This window comes from Hippocampus bargibanti, linkage group LG13, assembly GCF_051943395.1.
Source record: "Hippocampus bargibanti isolate YZ-2025 linkage group LG13, ASM5194339v1, whole genome shotgun sequence".
NCBI lineage: Eukaryota > Metazoa > Chordata > Actinopteri > Syngnathiformes > Syngnathidae > Hippocampus > Hippocampus bargibanti.
The window spans coordinates 12,677,910-12,694,124 of record NC_142746.1 but is presented as its reverse complement, the minus strand read 5'-3'; the positions used below and the strand labels follow the sequence as shown (position 1 = coordinate 12,694,124).

At 38.9% G+C, this 16,215-nt stretch overlaps 1 protein-coding gene across 1 annotated transcript; it reads left to right on the top strand.

Annotated features, from left to right (window-relative positions):
• Positions 1–736: 736 nt before the first annotated feature.
• Positions 737–12,818, top strand: drgx (dorsal root ganglia homeobox). The gene is made up of 6 exons (XM_089012134.1): positions 737–931; positions 1,414–1,514; positions 2,687–2,788; positions 8,619–8,791; positions 9,832–9,944; positions 10,022–12,818. Exons 1-6 carry the CDS (start codon positions 874–876, stop codon positions 10,351–10,353), a joined length of 879 nt encoding a protein of 292 aa, XP_088868260.1. The 5' UTR covers positions 737–873; the 3' UTR covers positions 10,354–12,818.
• The last annotated feature ends 3,397 nt before the right edge of the window (positions 12,819–16,215 follow it).

Sequence of the window (16,215 nt, the reverse complement as noted above, 5' to 3'; positions counted from 1 at the left end):
CAATTAACACCCAAAAAACTCGCTGCTTTTTTTCTTTTTTAATATATGAACGAAATCAAAAAGTTCCGTTGGCATGTGCGCGTGTTTATGGTTTGGGAATAAGCGTGTTCTGCATTTTGGCTCTCTCTCTTGAGGTCGTGCGCGCACACACACACGAAAAAAGGGGTGAGCGAGACAAACCTAATCGATTAGGAGCAATTAGCCGTGATATTGTGCGACACCAGATGAAAACCTTCCTGTGCTGCAGGAATGGTCAACATTTCTAACAATTTGCATTCATGGTTGGTGGTTTGTTATCATTCTTGCAAGACCCCCAACTCCCCAAGGACTTTTAATGGCTCGAAAAGGTTGACATCATATACATACACTCTTCGAGGTGTGTGTGTGTGTGTGTGTGTGTGTGTGTGTGTGTGTGTGTGTGTGTGTGTGTGTGTGTGTGTGTGTGTGTGTGTGTGTGTGTGTGTGTGTGTGTGTGTGTGTGTGTTCAATGAGTGCCCAGAGAGAGAGAGAGAGAGAGAGAGAGAGAGAGAGAGAGAGAGAGAGAGAGAGAGAGAGAGAGAGAGAGAGAGAGAGAGAGAGAGAGAGAGAGAGAGAGAGAGAGAGAGAGAGAGAGAGAGAGAGAGATAGCGTGTGTTAGAGAGAGAGTGGGTATGGGGGGGACAAGTCAGAGTCCAACCTTTCTTCCCTCCAGAGCATCTCTTTCTCGATCACACACTCACGCAACGCGCGGCACGCACGCGCAAAGGCAGTGCAGTTTTGAGAGGATGCTCCCGCAGCCCACATCCCAATTTTGACGCCCATTTCGCGTGTGTTGCGACCGTAAAAGGGATTTTTTTCTTGCTTGTTCGATTGAAAAGTGAAACTCTTGGCAGGATGTTTTACTTCCACTGTCCTCCGCAACTCGACGCCGAGTGCTGTCGATCCAACACACGTAAGTCCATTTTAAAAACGTGAGTGTGAAGCGTGTGTCTTCATCACTCAATGTGAGGTATTTAGGGCATCTGAGTAACTTTTTCCATTTTCATGTCACGTGGTTTAAGATGGTTGACGCTAAAGCGAAATAGAAACCGAAAGAGGAATTTATGTCTGTGCTCGGGCCCCTGGGAGCGACTTTCGTCGTCGGAGATTTCTTTCACAAAGATAGATGTTGTGAGGGTAAATTTGGTATCAAAGTCCTTTATAACTCAACACAGACTCCAAAACAACGTCAGAGTTTCATTTTGTAACTAAAGGCCGAAATCAATCGAGCAATGTTTGCCGTTGCTGATTTTGCACCCAGGATCGATATTTTTTTCGAAAGGAAAAATAAACCAATGCAAATTCGTGTGTTGTTTTTCCCTCCCCAAACTGACAATTTAAAACAGAAGTTTGTGATTTACAAAGTGACCTAAACGTGTGGAATCTACTTTTCAGTGAATTCGAGCACTTTTTCCAACCACGCCCCAGCTGACTTTGACGACGGCTTCCTGCGTCGGAAACAGCGGAGGAACAGGACCACGTTCACTTTGCAACAGGTATTGCACATTTTCACCCTCCATCTTCATCTGTTAATCCTAGAAACGTTCGGGAAATGTACACAAGTACATTGTTTTCTGAATATAAAATCCCAACCTTCCTGTTTATTTGATTGACATGAATTTGTCGTTTCATTTTTTTTCAATTATTTTTGAAATACATTTTGCTTCGTCTTTTGCTTTGTTTTCTTAGCCTTGTTGAGAACGTGGTTTTATGTTTATGTCAATGTGCACATTGTCATGGGTCACAGTTTGCTTTATCTGTGGTGGAGAAAATTAAAATCCTCAGAGATTATTAGTGTTATTACGATTTAAATCATATTTAATATCATAATAATTCAAATAATTCCAAACTTGCAGTTGCTTTCTATGCGAGACATGCATCTAAAACGTCAATATATATATATATATATATATATATATATATATATATATATATATATATATATATATATATATATATATATATATATATATATATCCCGGATAAATACAGAGGGTTGTGTCAGGAAAGGCATCCGACGTAAAAGGTGGGTTTACTGATTCGCTGTCGCGACCCCTTGAAGGGAAAAGCCGAAAGGAAAAGAAGAATATATATATATATATATATATATATATATATATATACAGTAAAGTCTCGTTATATCGATATCGGATATATCGATAATCCCGGTTATATCGATACTATTTCTATGCACGCACGGAGAAAATTACATGCAAACAGGGTCGGATATATCGATAGTCCCGGTTATATCGTTATTTTTTCGGACTCCCTTGAATATCGATATAACGAGACTTTACTGTATATGCATTTATAGTATCTAGGCTGGATCTATATAGATGTGTAGTTATGAGATCAAAACCTTCTCAAATATTGAATTTTTTATAAAACAATAACAATTTGCACCCATAATTGTATTCTTCATTCATTTATTTAAATAATGGTATTTCTAATAGCTTTGATTCAAAATTAATGATATGTACAATATCTTCATATGTTTCTTTTACATTGCTTTTTTTGCATTAAGAGATATGCAATAATATAAACACACAATTATTTTCTTGAAATATGTGTTACTGATTGTGTGTGTGTGCGCGCGTGTGCCTGTGTGTGTGTGTGTGTGTGTGTGTGTGTGTGTGTGTTTGTGCATACCACTCCTGTATGCTGGAAGCTGGAAGCCCTGGAGGCAGTCTTTGCCCAGACTCACTACCCAGACGTGTTCACACGTGAGGAACTGGCCATGAAGATCAACCTGACCGAGGCGAGGGTGCAGGTATGTCTCTGCTTCAACTGTGTCATTATCAATCTTCTAATGTAAAAAGGGACCGAACTTTGATTCATCATGCATGATCAGCGGCCGTAATGTTGATGGGTAATTTGTCAAGTGTGAGTCAATTTCCAAGGCAAACGTTGGCATGCAAAACAATGATCATGTTACATCATTTCCTGCTTTTTGCAAGTAATTGGGAGAGACATAATGGTTGGGTTCATCTCATTTAGCTTCAGGTCCGATAATGGAAGCCAGCGTTGTAAATCAGGACGCGTCAACAAATTATTCCCCCTAATCTGATTATCACATTGCTATTATTCAATCGGTGTGAGCAGGGATATTAAAGTTGCATTATTATTGGAAAATAAATGTCATTTCTGTTGCAGTGTTGTTCCCCCACCCTACCTCTATCTTTCCTCCCGTTTTTTTGTAGTGTGTCAATGGGGCTCCCCCGCATTAAGAGCATGGTGCAAATGGAGATGAATGGAGCAATTATAGGCCATTGAGAGAGGTGGCGGTGGTGCGGGTGTGCAATTCACATTTGGGGGGCGTTGACTTGTAGCAGGAAGGTGCAGGGGTGAGATAAGTCTGTCGGCTGCATTGTTGTCCCGTCTGCATGTTTGCTCGGCCTTGTTGACATGACACAATGGAGAGGTAACCTCCATTCATTGGCACGGCATGATTAATGCCCGCTCGAATGTGCTCCTAATCGAATGTGATGTTGTCAAACAATCCCTAAATGGGCGAATAAACGACTTCATGGGCGCCTCTCTCGGGCTGCACAACTGTCAGTGGGAAGTCATTAAAATATGATAATGAAAAATGGCTCAATTAAATGTTCTTATAGGCTATGACCTTCATTTGATTAAGATACCACTACTACTTGTTCTCACACGTGCTGGCTGCAACTTTTGCATCTTGACTTCGCACGCTGCTGGAACTTGACTTACGTGACAGATGTGACACACTAAATTCAAACAGCTACGACAACAAATGAAATATTTGACACATACCAATGAAAAGCAGTCGTTGTGGTGGTCTCACACACACACACGCACACGCACACACACATACACACAAAGGCATATATATATATATATATATATATATATATATATATATATATATATATATATATATATATATATATATATATATATATATATATATATATATATATATATATATATATACAGTGAGACCTCAACTTACGAACTTAATTGGTTCCCAAACAGAGTGTGTCAGGCGAAAAGTGTGTATCTCAAAAAAAAAATCCCATAGGAAACCATTAAAATGGGAATAATCCGTTCCCGGGTTTCCATAAAATATACTTTTCAACTAAATAAGCCTTAAAACTACACACAACATACCTTATTCTATGTATAATAAATATGCTGTTGTATTGTAATGAAAGAAATACACTGCATTGTATCATAAAGTCACTTTATTTACATTTGTGATGGTCATTGATGGCTTGATGGAATGGCGTTAGAGGTTGAAGGTCAAAGGGAATTGCTGTTTGGAAAGAGAGGCGCATTAAATGAGGACTGTAATTAAAGAAATAAACTGTGCTGTAAAATAAAGTTTTATTGACCTTTTTGATGGTCGTTGATGGCTTATGGAAGGAGAGTCACCTTCCATAAGGACTGTTGGTAACTTAACCTCTGGTGCTGTTCGGTCGTGTGCTTCCGCCGAAGATCACTCCGCCAGCCCCGTGGTGGGTGTGTATTATGAAAATAGTGCTTATTATAAGGTTTAATTTTCAGAAATTTGACGTTTGTAAGATGAAAAGTTTGTAAGATAAGGTGTAAGTTGAGGTCTCACTGTATATATATATATATATATATATATATATATATATATATATATATATATATATATATATATATATATATATATATATATATATATGCTTTGAGTATGCACAATTGACTCCTTGCATGTGTGTATGCGTGCGTGTATTGATCTGAGCCACTTATGATACTATCATGCTGATATTTGACAGACATATTGTATCATCCACAGTATGATTTATTTAACACACTACACAACTTTGGCAACGCTTGACCCATTTGTACAAGGATCTAAATAGCTTTGATATGACTTACTCATATACCACACGAAACTGCCTATATTGGACATAGCTCCTCACATATTAAACTACCAACAAAAAATGCCATACACACACACACAGCACCTAGTTGTTTTTTTCGGCTAAGAAATTCCCTCTATACATGGTCGTTTCTTTTCCACTAAACTGCCTTACTCTACATTCTCAATTTTTTCGGCTAAAAACGCCTTCCCATACATAGATTTTATTCATGCTAAAAATCCCTCACTATGCATGTTTTTTTTTGTGCCGTCAAAAACGCCTTACTTTACATGGTCGTTGTTTTTCTGGTAAAAATGCCTTAGTATGCATGGTCGTTTTCTTGGGGTAAAAACACCTTACTAACATGGTCATTTTTTTTTGCTAAAACGCCTTACTATACATGGTCGTTTTCTTGGGGTAAAAACGCCTGACAGTACATGGTCGTATTTTTCGGCTAAAAACACCTAACATGGTCACTTTTTTTCGGGTAAAACGTCTTACTATATATATGGTCTTTTTTTTGTTTGCCTAAAAAGACTTACGATACATGGTCGTTTTTTGGGGGGTAATAAACGCCTTGGTCCTTTTTTTTCTGCTAAAAATGTGTTACTATATATTGTCTTTTTCGGCTAAAAAGCGCCCAACTATACCATACATGGTAGTTTTTTTGGAGCGTAAAAACGCCTTATGATTTGTGGTCTTTTTTTCGGCTAAAAGTGCCTTACTATATACATGGTCGTTTTTTTTTTTGGGGGGGGGGGGGGGGGGGGGGTGTAAAAACGCCTTACTTTACATGGTCGTTGTTTTTCTGGTAAAAATGCCTTAGTATGCATGGTCGTTTTCTTGGGGTAAAAACACCTTACTAACATGGTCATTTTTTTTTGCTAAAACGCCTTACTATACATGGTCGTTTTCTTGGGGTAAAAACGCCTGACAGTACATGGTCGTATTTTTCGGCTAAAAACACCTAACTAACATGGTCACTTTTTTTCGGGTAAAACGTCTTACTATATATATGGTCTTTTTTTTGTTTGCCTAAAAAGACTTACGATACATGGTCGTTTTTTGGGGGGTAATAAACGCCTTGGTCCTTTTTTTTCTGCTAAAAACGTGTTACTATATATTGTCTTTTTCGGCTAAAAGCGCCCAACTATACCATACATGGTAGTTTTTTTGGAGCGTAAAAACGCCTTATGATTTGTGGTCTTTTTTTTGGCTAAAAGTGCCTTACTATATACATGGTCGTTTTTTTTGGGGGTGGGGTGGGGTGTAAAAACGCCTTACTATACATGGTCGTTTTTTTGGATAAAAAAACCAAACTAACATGGTGGGGTTTTTTTTTGGGTGGGGGGTAAAAACGCCTTACTATACATGGTCGTTTTTTTCTAAATCAAACACCTAACATGGTCAGTTTTTTTGGCTAAAAACACCTTACTATACATGGTCTTTTTTTTGGCCAAAAGCACCTAACTGTACATGGTCTTATTTTTCGGCTAAGAGCACCTTATTTTACATGGTCGTTTGTTTGGGGGGGGGGGGGGGGGAATGGCTGGCTTACTTGGTCATTTTTTTGCGGCTAAAAACGCCTGATTATACACGGTCGTTTTATTCATGATAAAAGTGCCTTACTATACGTTTTTTTGTGGGGTCAAAAACGTCTTACTATACATGGTCGTTTTTTTGGGGCTAAAAACGCCTGACTGTAAGCCTGACTATAAGCCTGACTATACATGGTCGTTTTTTTGGGGTTAAAAACGCCTTACTGTACATGGTCGTTTTTTTTTCGGCTAAAAGCGCCTTATAAAACATTGTTGTTCTTTGGGCTAAGAACGCCTGACTACCTGACTGCCTGACGCCTGATCGTTTTATTCATGCTAAAATTGCTTACAATGCATGTTTTGTTTGTGCGGTCAAAAATGTCATACTATATATGGTGTTTTTTTTTAATAAGAAAAATAAAAAAAGCATCTAAGTCCAACAATGGGGAGATTTGCAAAAAACCCACTCTGAGATACTGGGGATTGAACACAAAACCTCATAGTTGCAAAGCATGCACTTTACCATTGAGCTAGATGCCCATTTAAGGTGATTAAAGACGTTTTACTATACATGGCTGTCTTTTTTCTGATTAAAACTGGCTTACGATATATGGTCGTTTGTTGGGGGTAAAAACGCCTTACTATACATAGTCGTTTTTTTCAGGTAACAACACCTTACTATACGTGGTCGTTCTTTTTGGGTAAAAACGCCTTACTATTCATGGTTGGGTTTTTTTTTTTTCGGATAAAAACACCGAACTAACATGGTCATTTTTTTGGGCTAAAACGCCTTGCTATGGAAGGATATTCTAACCTACCACTATACATCGTCATATTTTTAGGGGTATAAACACCCTACTAACATGGTATTTTACTATACATGGTTGTTTTTTTTGGCTAAAATAACATGACTATATATGTCATGACTATATCGTTTTTTTTTTTTCAAATAAGAATAACAAACAAAGCCCTAAATAGTCCCACAACAGGTAAATTTGCAAAGAACCCACATAGAGACACTGGGGATTGAACTCAAGACCTAATAGATTCAAAGCATGCGCTCTACCACTGAGCTATATGCCCACATAGGGTGATTAAAGACGTATGGTGATTTTCTTTTTTTGGGTAAAAACGCCTTAATGTAAATGGTCTTTTTTTATTGGGGTAAAATGTGTTACTATACGTGGTCTTTTTTTGCCTAAAAAACGGCTTCCTATACAACATGGTTGTTTTTTTCTGGTAAAAACGCCTTACTGAAGATGGTCTTTTTTTTGGGGGGGTAAAAACACCTTACGAACATGGCCATTTTTTGGGGATAAAGATGCCTTACTATACATGGTCGTTTCTTTTTGGCTAAAATAACTTTACGAAATATGATTGTTTTTTTTTAAGAATAAGAATAACAAACAAAGCTCTAAATACTCCCACAACAGGGAAATTTGAAAGAAAAAAAAACACAGACACTGGGGATTGAAAACAAGACCTCACAGATTAAAAGCATGCGCTCTACCAGTGAGCTATATGCTCACTTAGCGGTATCATAGACGCTTACTATACATGGTGGTTTTCGTTTTTCGGCTCAAAACGCCTTACTGTGAATGGTATTTTTTGGGGGGGTAAAACGCGTTACTATACGTGGTCTTTTTTTGCCTAAAAACGCCTTACTATATATACATGGTCGTTTTTTTGGGGTGGAAAAAAACGACTCACGATACATGGTGTTTTTTTGGGGGGGGATAAAAACAAAAAAGTCCTTTTCATTTTTTTTGCCTAAAATCGCCTAACTCTACATGGTGTTTTTTTTTTGGGGTAAATTTTGGGGTTATATCGATATTCTCGGGAGTCGGAAAAAATATCGATATAACCGGACTATTGATATATCCGATCCTGCGGCATGTAATTTTTCTCCTTGCGTTCATAGAAATAGTATCGTAATAAGCAGTACTATCGATATAACGAGACTTTACTGTATATATATATATATATATATATATATATATATATATATATATATATATATATATATATATATATATATATATATATATATATATATATATATATATATATGTGTGTGTGTGTGTGTGTGTGTGTGTTACTACAAGTGATTGAATATTATATTGAATATATTGAATTGAATCATATTGGATCTGATCACATAAGTCTTTATGTGATTAGAAAGTCATTGAACATGTCACTGCAGGTTTGGTTTCAAAACCGGCGGGCCAAGTGGAGGAAGACGGAACGAGGCGGTGCAGACTCAGAGGGAGTCAAAGAGCAGCTGAGCGAGGCTACTCCTCCTGCACGCGGCATCAACTCTCAGTCGCCGGTGGAGACCAGCAGGAAGCACAAAGAACCGCTGGACATGCAGCCGAGGTGAGATCAGAACACATGATCCAAAATCCGATGTTACATTTCAACGTTTAAGTACGGAATCAAACTGGATCAACACAATATTGTACCCTTGATCCACATCCTGCATATCCAAACATTTACTATTGAAGTGACATGCATTATTAAACTGGGAAATTACTATAAAGTTCCCTTGTTTCGGAAAACGTCTTTGCGCTGCACTCAAAAGTAATTAGTTGCCCGTGGATAATCGATACAAAATGAGTTCACAAGTGGTTGCCGCATATTTTTCATCTCATTTTTAATACTATGCAGAGTATTAACTTGCTTTATTTTCCTCGCTGTTGTTGTTTTGATTAGCAACAGATTTCGAAAGGGTTCAATCAACAGTGAACTCTTTAATGTCTGTGTGTAAGTATTGGTGTTGAGGAAATGACATACTCCGGGCCAACAGTCTTTTCCTCTGACCCCTAAACTCTATCAGAATCACTGGCCTACTTTTTCAACATAAATTATCTTGTTTCATGAAAAAAACAGCCTGGTTTATATGTCACTTCAAATCGTCCTTTTCACCAGTGCATCAGGGACATCATGGTAAAATGTGCACGTCTGCTACAAGCTAAATGTTGAAAGAAAGCACGAAGCTCTAACATCCATTGACAAAAAGGGACTGTCTCACATCTCCTGTCCCGCTAAAATTCCAAGCTGCGACATGGTTAGGATGGTTTCTATTATCGCGATTTGATAGCAGTGGTATTTGAGGTGGACTGAGCCGCAATCAGTCCCTACTGATGTTAGCTACCAAATGCCATTGAGACTACAAAATGGATTCTGTATGGTTGTTTGCTGACAAAGTTTCTTGGATAAGAAGCGAAACGTCCGACACCTGCAAAGAAGTACAGATGACGGCTGAAGAAAGCTTTTCATCGATGGTTGTTGTCTGACCATTTACATAATGAAGTTGAAAAATAACAACATAAGACATCTTTTTCTTTCATGTAAAATATTTCACTGAGTATGCATATGAAAGTGTGTGTTACATGGAGATTCCTTGTCTTGGGCAGTATGAACAGGCCGGTGGGGCCCGGTGGTCCTTTCTTTCCATCGTGCCTACCAGGGACCCTCCTCAACTCTGCAACGTATGCTCAAGCCCTCTCTCAGGTCGCCACTTTGAAAGGTGATCCTCATCACAACGCCGATAAATCCAAATTCCCATCTTCAGCATTCTACAATGTTGAACGCTTTGCCTTTCAGGTAACGCTTTGTGTTCCTGCTGCGTTTCGGACCCCATGGGCTTGTCCTTCCTGCCTCCCTACGGTTGCCAGGGCAACCGGACAGCCAGCGTGGCCGCCCTGCGCATGAAGGCCCGTGAGCACTCCGAGGCCGTGCTGCAGTCGGCCAACCTGCTCGGGAGTGCCGCCGCCGCGTCCGGAGCAGCTTTGGCGAGGCCCCCCGCGGCCGCTCCGGCTCAAACGGATGCAAGTGGGACGAGAGGCGGAGACGTCTCCAGCCCCAACAAGGTGATGGGGAGCGCCCCGGAGAAGCAACCTCACTGCTCCAACAAGGACGGCGTGGAGAAGAAGTGAACGTGTGGACACCCGATTGACAACTGAGGGCTCGTCGAAGCTCAGAAATGGAGCGTGCACGAGATCTAACTATTTATTGGACTCTTTAGAAACATTGATATTACTGTTTGTGACAAACATACGGTGGAACTGATACATGCCCACAAATTGGGATCCGTTTTGCGGCACTCTGATGGACCAATGCAGTTAAGTCCGAGATGATTCAAACACATTTTAAGGTAAAGTGTTGAAATGGGCTTGTAAACGACTTTCAAATGCAGTTGAAGGCAAAGTTGTTACAATGATGATTATTATTCCTGCCCTCTTTCTCTGTGCGTGCACATTCAGCGTTCGAAATGTAGAGTGGTAGAGAATTTATTTTTACAATTATGTTAGATTTCACTAAAATCAAAAGCGTTCAGGTTATGAATTATTTTTAGAAAAACAAAATTGACAATTATCTCCACCCAGAAAGGAGTCCCAACTCCTACTCCTAGTTTGGCAAACGGAACAGTTTTGCAGAAAGCTGTCACATGACCTGGAATCTTACTTACTTGATCTTTTTTTTTTAGACTTTGAACTTCATTTCGTATTTTTCAAATTGATTCATTTAATTAATTATCAATAATAATGTGTACAAAGGAAAGGAACATTTGTACATGGGAAGCTACATTTGATTGGCTTTACTTTGGCAGGGAAGCCTTAGCTGACATTGTTCTTCACACCTCAACACTCCCGATGGAAGTATTGGCAAAGTGCATTTTGGTAAAATTAAGGGGGAGGGGGGAATGTGTTACCGCTTTTTACCACTTTCTGTAATCTAATATATAAGTAGCCAATATCTAATGTCTTGAATGTGTATGAATCATTTGGGGCTTAACTGTTGCAGTAGATATGAAAAGTCTACACACCCTGTTCAAATGCTTTTTTTATGCCACATTTAAAAAAAAGTGACCAGGATAATATTTCATGACACTTTCCACCATTCATGTGCACGAACCGCCCGACTCGAATTATGATTATTTTTCGAGACCAGTAACAATGGGGAATGTTTTTGCCCAAGTGTGTGCACTCTCTTGGAACCGCGAATGTAGCTGTTTGGAATGCACAATCACATCCAAGGCAGTCAGAACACATCTGCCACAATTTCGGGTGCATGATGGACCCACATGAAGTTCAGATTTCTCGTGGATGTTTCTTGAAAATATTGAGACTTTATAGTGGACGCCTGAAGGTTTTGTGCAAATCTGAATTGTTAACTCGTTCACTGCCATCGATGTGCAAAAATATGTCCACTCCAGTGCCAGGGTTTTTGTCATTTTCACTCAAATAGCAGGACCCACAGAATATTGAGTTTTAGGAATACATAAACATTCAATGCAGCATAAGAAACCTTAGAATCTCTTCTTTCATCAGAAAAAAATAGTTAATTCCTAAGTTATATGGTCTGGAGTTATCTGAGCAACAAATGGGAGCCGCTGTACAAAATATATTGGAGAGGTTATCAGAATCAGAATCAGAATCAGAATACCTTTATTCGTCCCGCAATGGGGAAATTTGCAAATCTATCTTGCTATTATCTAGCAAGTTACTTTTTTACATCACAAAAATCTGGTTAGTAACCATTGGTGTGTAGACTTTTTATATTCACCCTGTGTATGACTTCCAGGAAAAGCCAAGGGATACTGTGAATATCTCACTTTAGTGGGCTTATGCTTACTTATTGTAAATGTTGATGCATGTAAAGGGTATCTTAACGACAGTGATTTTGCTGCCTTTGTGTGTGTGTGCATGTGTGTGTGCGGGCGCGCGCATGCGTGTGTGAGTTTCCACAAATACATCATCGTTGATCTCGAAGTGAACGTGCACTTTAATCCAAGATAGAACTATCCAATCAGCCGTCATCAGTGTGCCAGTCAAGGGGAAGTGAAAAACAGCCCGCGTGTCTCTCTTTTGTTAGCGCGATGACTGACAGACAGCGAACACAGATCGGCTGCTGTTGTGACATGTTCTTTAAAACAATTAAACATGGAGGCGCTCATGTTGCTCTCACTGCAGCCATCTGTTCTTATCCATTATTTAGCAGCTCATCTTGAAAGCCCGCAGAGCATCACACCCGATGTTTATCATTTGTTTACTTGGAGGAATTTTCTTCTTGCCTCTTAATAAAGCCCATTAAATGTGATCATCTCAGTGTTCGCGGTCCACTTGAACAGGATGACCTCACATCACAGCTGATGTGTACTGTATTAATTATTATTATTTGAACACTTCCTCCCTCTCGTGATGGAACAGATCCCATCCTGGAGGATTTTCAGGAAATGACTTTTGATAAGTCAATAACACAATTAAGTCAACTGCGCACACATTATCGTGAATAATTGATGACAAATTCTGTATTACTGTGAAGTAGAGTTTCAATAATTGATGAAGTGACACCCTGCTGAGACAAGGAGAGGAGAGCTCACGTTCATCAAAAGGGTTGTCACATAATACTACATGGAGATGACGCATCTGTGTGCATCTTTATAATGCATATACCAATAAAGCCGATCAGTGGATTGTCTTTAAATGCTTTTCTTGACAACAAGAATATTCAAGTAAAAAGAGAGGATACAAATTTCTGCGTATGTGGTCATACTTCAATGACTAAAAATCTAAATTATATACATAATAACATAAAAACTACAATGAAACTAAGTGAAGAATATATATATATATATATATATATATATATATATATATATATATATATATATATATATATATATATATATTCTTCACTTAGTTTCATATATATATATATATATATATATATATATATATATATATATATATATATATATATATATATATATATATATATATATACTGTGTAGACACGTGTATTATGGCAGCTAATATGCTGAAACAAATGGTTTAAAAAAAAGCACAAATCTGTTCACCGCAATTCAATCCCATTCTCACAAAAGATGTAGAAAAACACATTACGGCTTCCCAAAATTGAATACAGTTGCTGCGGAATTGAATCATTACAAGCCAAAACAAAGCGCGCCGGATTTCTAATGACTCCGATCATCATTAAGTCCTGCCCGTAATTCCCGGCTTTAATATTTCATATACAAGTCAAGATGGTGTTGACATTCAGCGGCAGCATGTGGCATCATTGATGATTGTACAAGTCGTGTGTTGCATTGTTATATCAAATTAGTTGGAGAGGAGCCAGAAAAGCAGACAAACACTGCGAAAATGTGGCTGATAGAAGCACTTGCATTGCAGTTAATGGCATTCTATTGTTGCAGTAATGAAATATTTTTGCAGACATGTGGTCAAATGTGTTCGGAAACCACACACGCAGACACACACACACATATGCACTCATACAACAGTTCATGAAGCAGGCCTCATCTCGGATGCTAGAAACTTAGCCGCTCCACATGACCATGTCTGCTTTTCATGTCTGCACCAGACCTGATCAATAACCCAATCAATTAGGATCAATTAAGATCATCTCTGTATTGTGGTATTCCAAAGAAAGCACATTTTAATGCTTCAGCCACTAATGTGCAGGTGGGCCGTGTGCCACTCTAGCTCATTTCTTCTTACTCAGCAAGCTGAGGGCCTCCCAGTCAACATTTGAGATCAATGATAAATATTCAAACATGTGCAACAAAGTCAGACGAATGTAGACTTGGACTCAGAAATATGAAGATTGGAGTCTTTGATTGGAATTTTTCCACTAGAGGGAACTAGTGTGCAGGACTCTCTTCCTCCTAATAGCACCAGACAGGTTAAGGACACACACAGACCACACGTACACGTACACAAACGCACACACCACAAATATACAAACACACCATACGTACACATACACACGCCACATACATACACAGAAATAGACACACATACACACCACACATATACAGTATACATACATGACTGTAAAGTGTCCTTGAGAGTTTTGAAAGGCGCGTATAAATGAAATGTATAATAATAAAAATAATAAAATACACACACACCACACATATACGGACATATACACACATGTACACACACACACACACACACACACACACACACACACACACACACACACACACACACACACACACACACACACACAACATAGACGCACACCACATAGATACACACATACATACATATACATATACACACACCACACATATACAGAATACATATTTACACACACACGCACACCACATATAGACACACATACTGTATATACATACATGTACACATACTGTACACACACATACACGCACACACACACACACACACACACACACACACACACACACACACACACACACACACACACACACACACACACACACACACACACACACACAACACACACACACACACACACACACGCATACATACATACATACTATACATCACACACATCTACACATTCACACACACAAGTACACGCGCACGCACGCACACACACACACACACACACGCGCATACATGCGCGCACACACATCCACACATGCGCGAACACACATACGCACAAACACACTAAATATGAATGTAATATAAATTATTTTATTATATGTAGGTGTATAGACTATATTTTAACTGTAGCTTTATTTAAGAATATATATTCCATAACACATCCTTAAAATGTATCTGAATATCATTTAAGAATATTACAGTAAATGTGCTATGTTTCTATTATTGTATTTAATATTAAAAGGTAATTACATTTGTGGTCCTATGTCAATTTCGTAAAGCTAAAGAACATTTGATGAAAATACATTCTGGGTACTGTATACATGTGTGTTTTTTTTGTTTTCTACACTTAACTTGAAAGCACACAACTCAACTTTGTCAGTGACAAAATGTTGTTTGGGGGAGAAAAAAGATTACTGGTACTGAGTAGTAATTAATTTTCTTTGACTCTTCCAGTGTATCTGCTGTGACCAGCTGATGACATTCTGACATGCTAAGCAGTCGTCACCTCCCTGTTTGAGGCATCTTGAAAGCGAGGTTGTGGTTATCAATTGCGAGGTGCAGTTTCACCAATTTGAACTGAACCAGGAAAAACATGTTGTCAATTTTGCTGGTTGGATTCTTATTAGAAAACAGCAAGTTGGCTAAAAGTACAAACACATTAAACACATCAAAAGTATTTATTTTTTTCAAATCAAAAACCTAATCTTTCTCCGTTTCTGTACTTTGCTTGCATGTTTGCAATTCTTGAATGTCCTATTTTGAAACTCACTTGTGATTATGAAAGGCTTTAAATCCCCAAACAGTACAGTTCCAAAATACCGACCACGTCAAAATACTTGCGGAGTACAGTACACTTAGAAGTAAATGCGCAGGGAGTGCGTGTGGCCTGGGCAGGCCATGTGTGCGTGTCCATCATGCTGGCGGGCCGGGCTGGGCCGGGCCGCACACTCGCCAAGAATCTCAGGAAACAATCTGCTGCCGCAATCTCTTATTATAGCAGCGTGATGTGGGAGGACACAATCCCGCCTTCCTTCCTTCCTCCCTCCCTCGTGGCCTTTTCGGCTCGAGGTGCGTGAGGGTAACTGTCGTCGGGTAGATTGGCTCATGATAAGGTGTACTGGAAAATGGAAGACAGAGATACTGTAACTGTCTGCGGCCTGTACTAGGTTATATTCACGAGCAATTGACGCTAGGTGTAAAGTCACTTATGTCATACCCCCCCCCTCATATTTTTCTATTACGTTTTTTTAAATTATATCTTGTCATAAATGCATCTACGATAAATATTTCCTCATCCGCCCAAAGCTCATTCCTGAGTGAGCTGTCCTCATTTAAAAATAGTTTCCAGGCTGTTTGTTTCATCCATGTGATACTCGACACCACATGATCTTGTAGACCTGC

What these genes read in the sequence shown, in the direction of transcription:
- drgx (XM_089012134.1), top strand. Translation starts at nt 874, where the DNA reads ATGTTTTACTTCCACTGTCCTCCGCAACTCGACGCCGAGTGCTGTCGA. An exon ending in CCACGTTCACTTTGCAACAG is followed by an intron (nt 1,515 to 2,686) that starts GTATTGCACATT and finishes GTATGCTGGAAG; the next exon opens with CTGGAAGCCCTGGAGGCAGT. An exon ending in TGACCGAGGCGAGGGTGCAG is followed by an intron (nt 2,789 to 8,618) that starts GTATGTCTCTGC and finishes ATGTCACTGCAG; the next exon opens with GTTTGGTTTCAAAACCGGCG.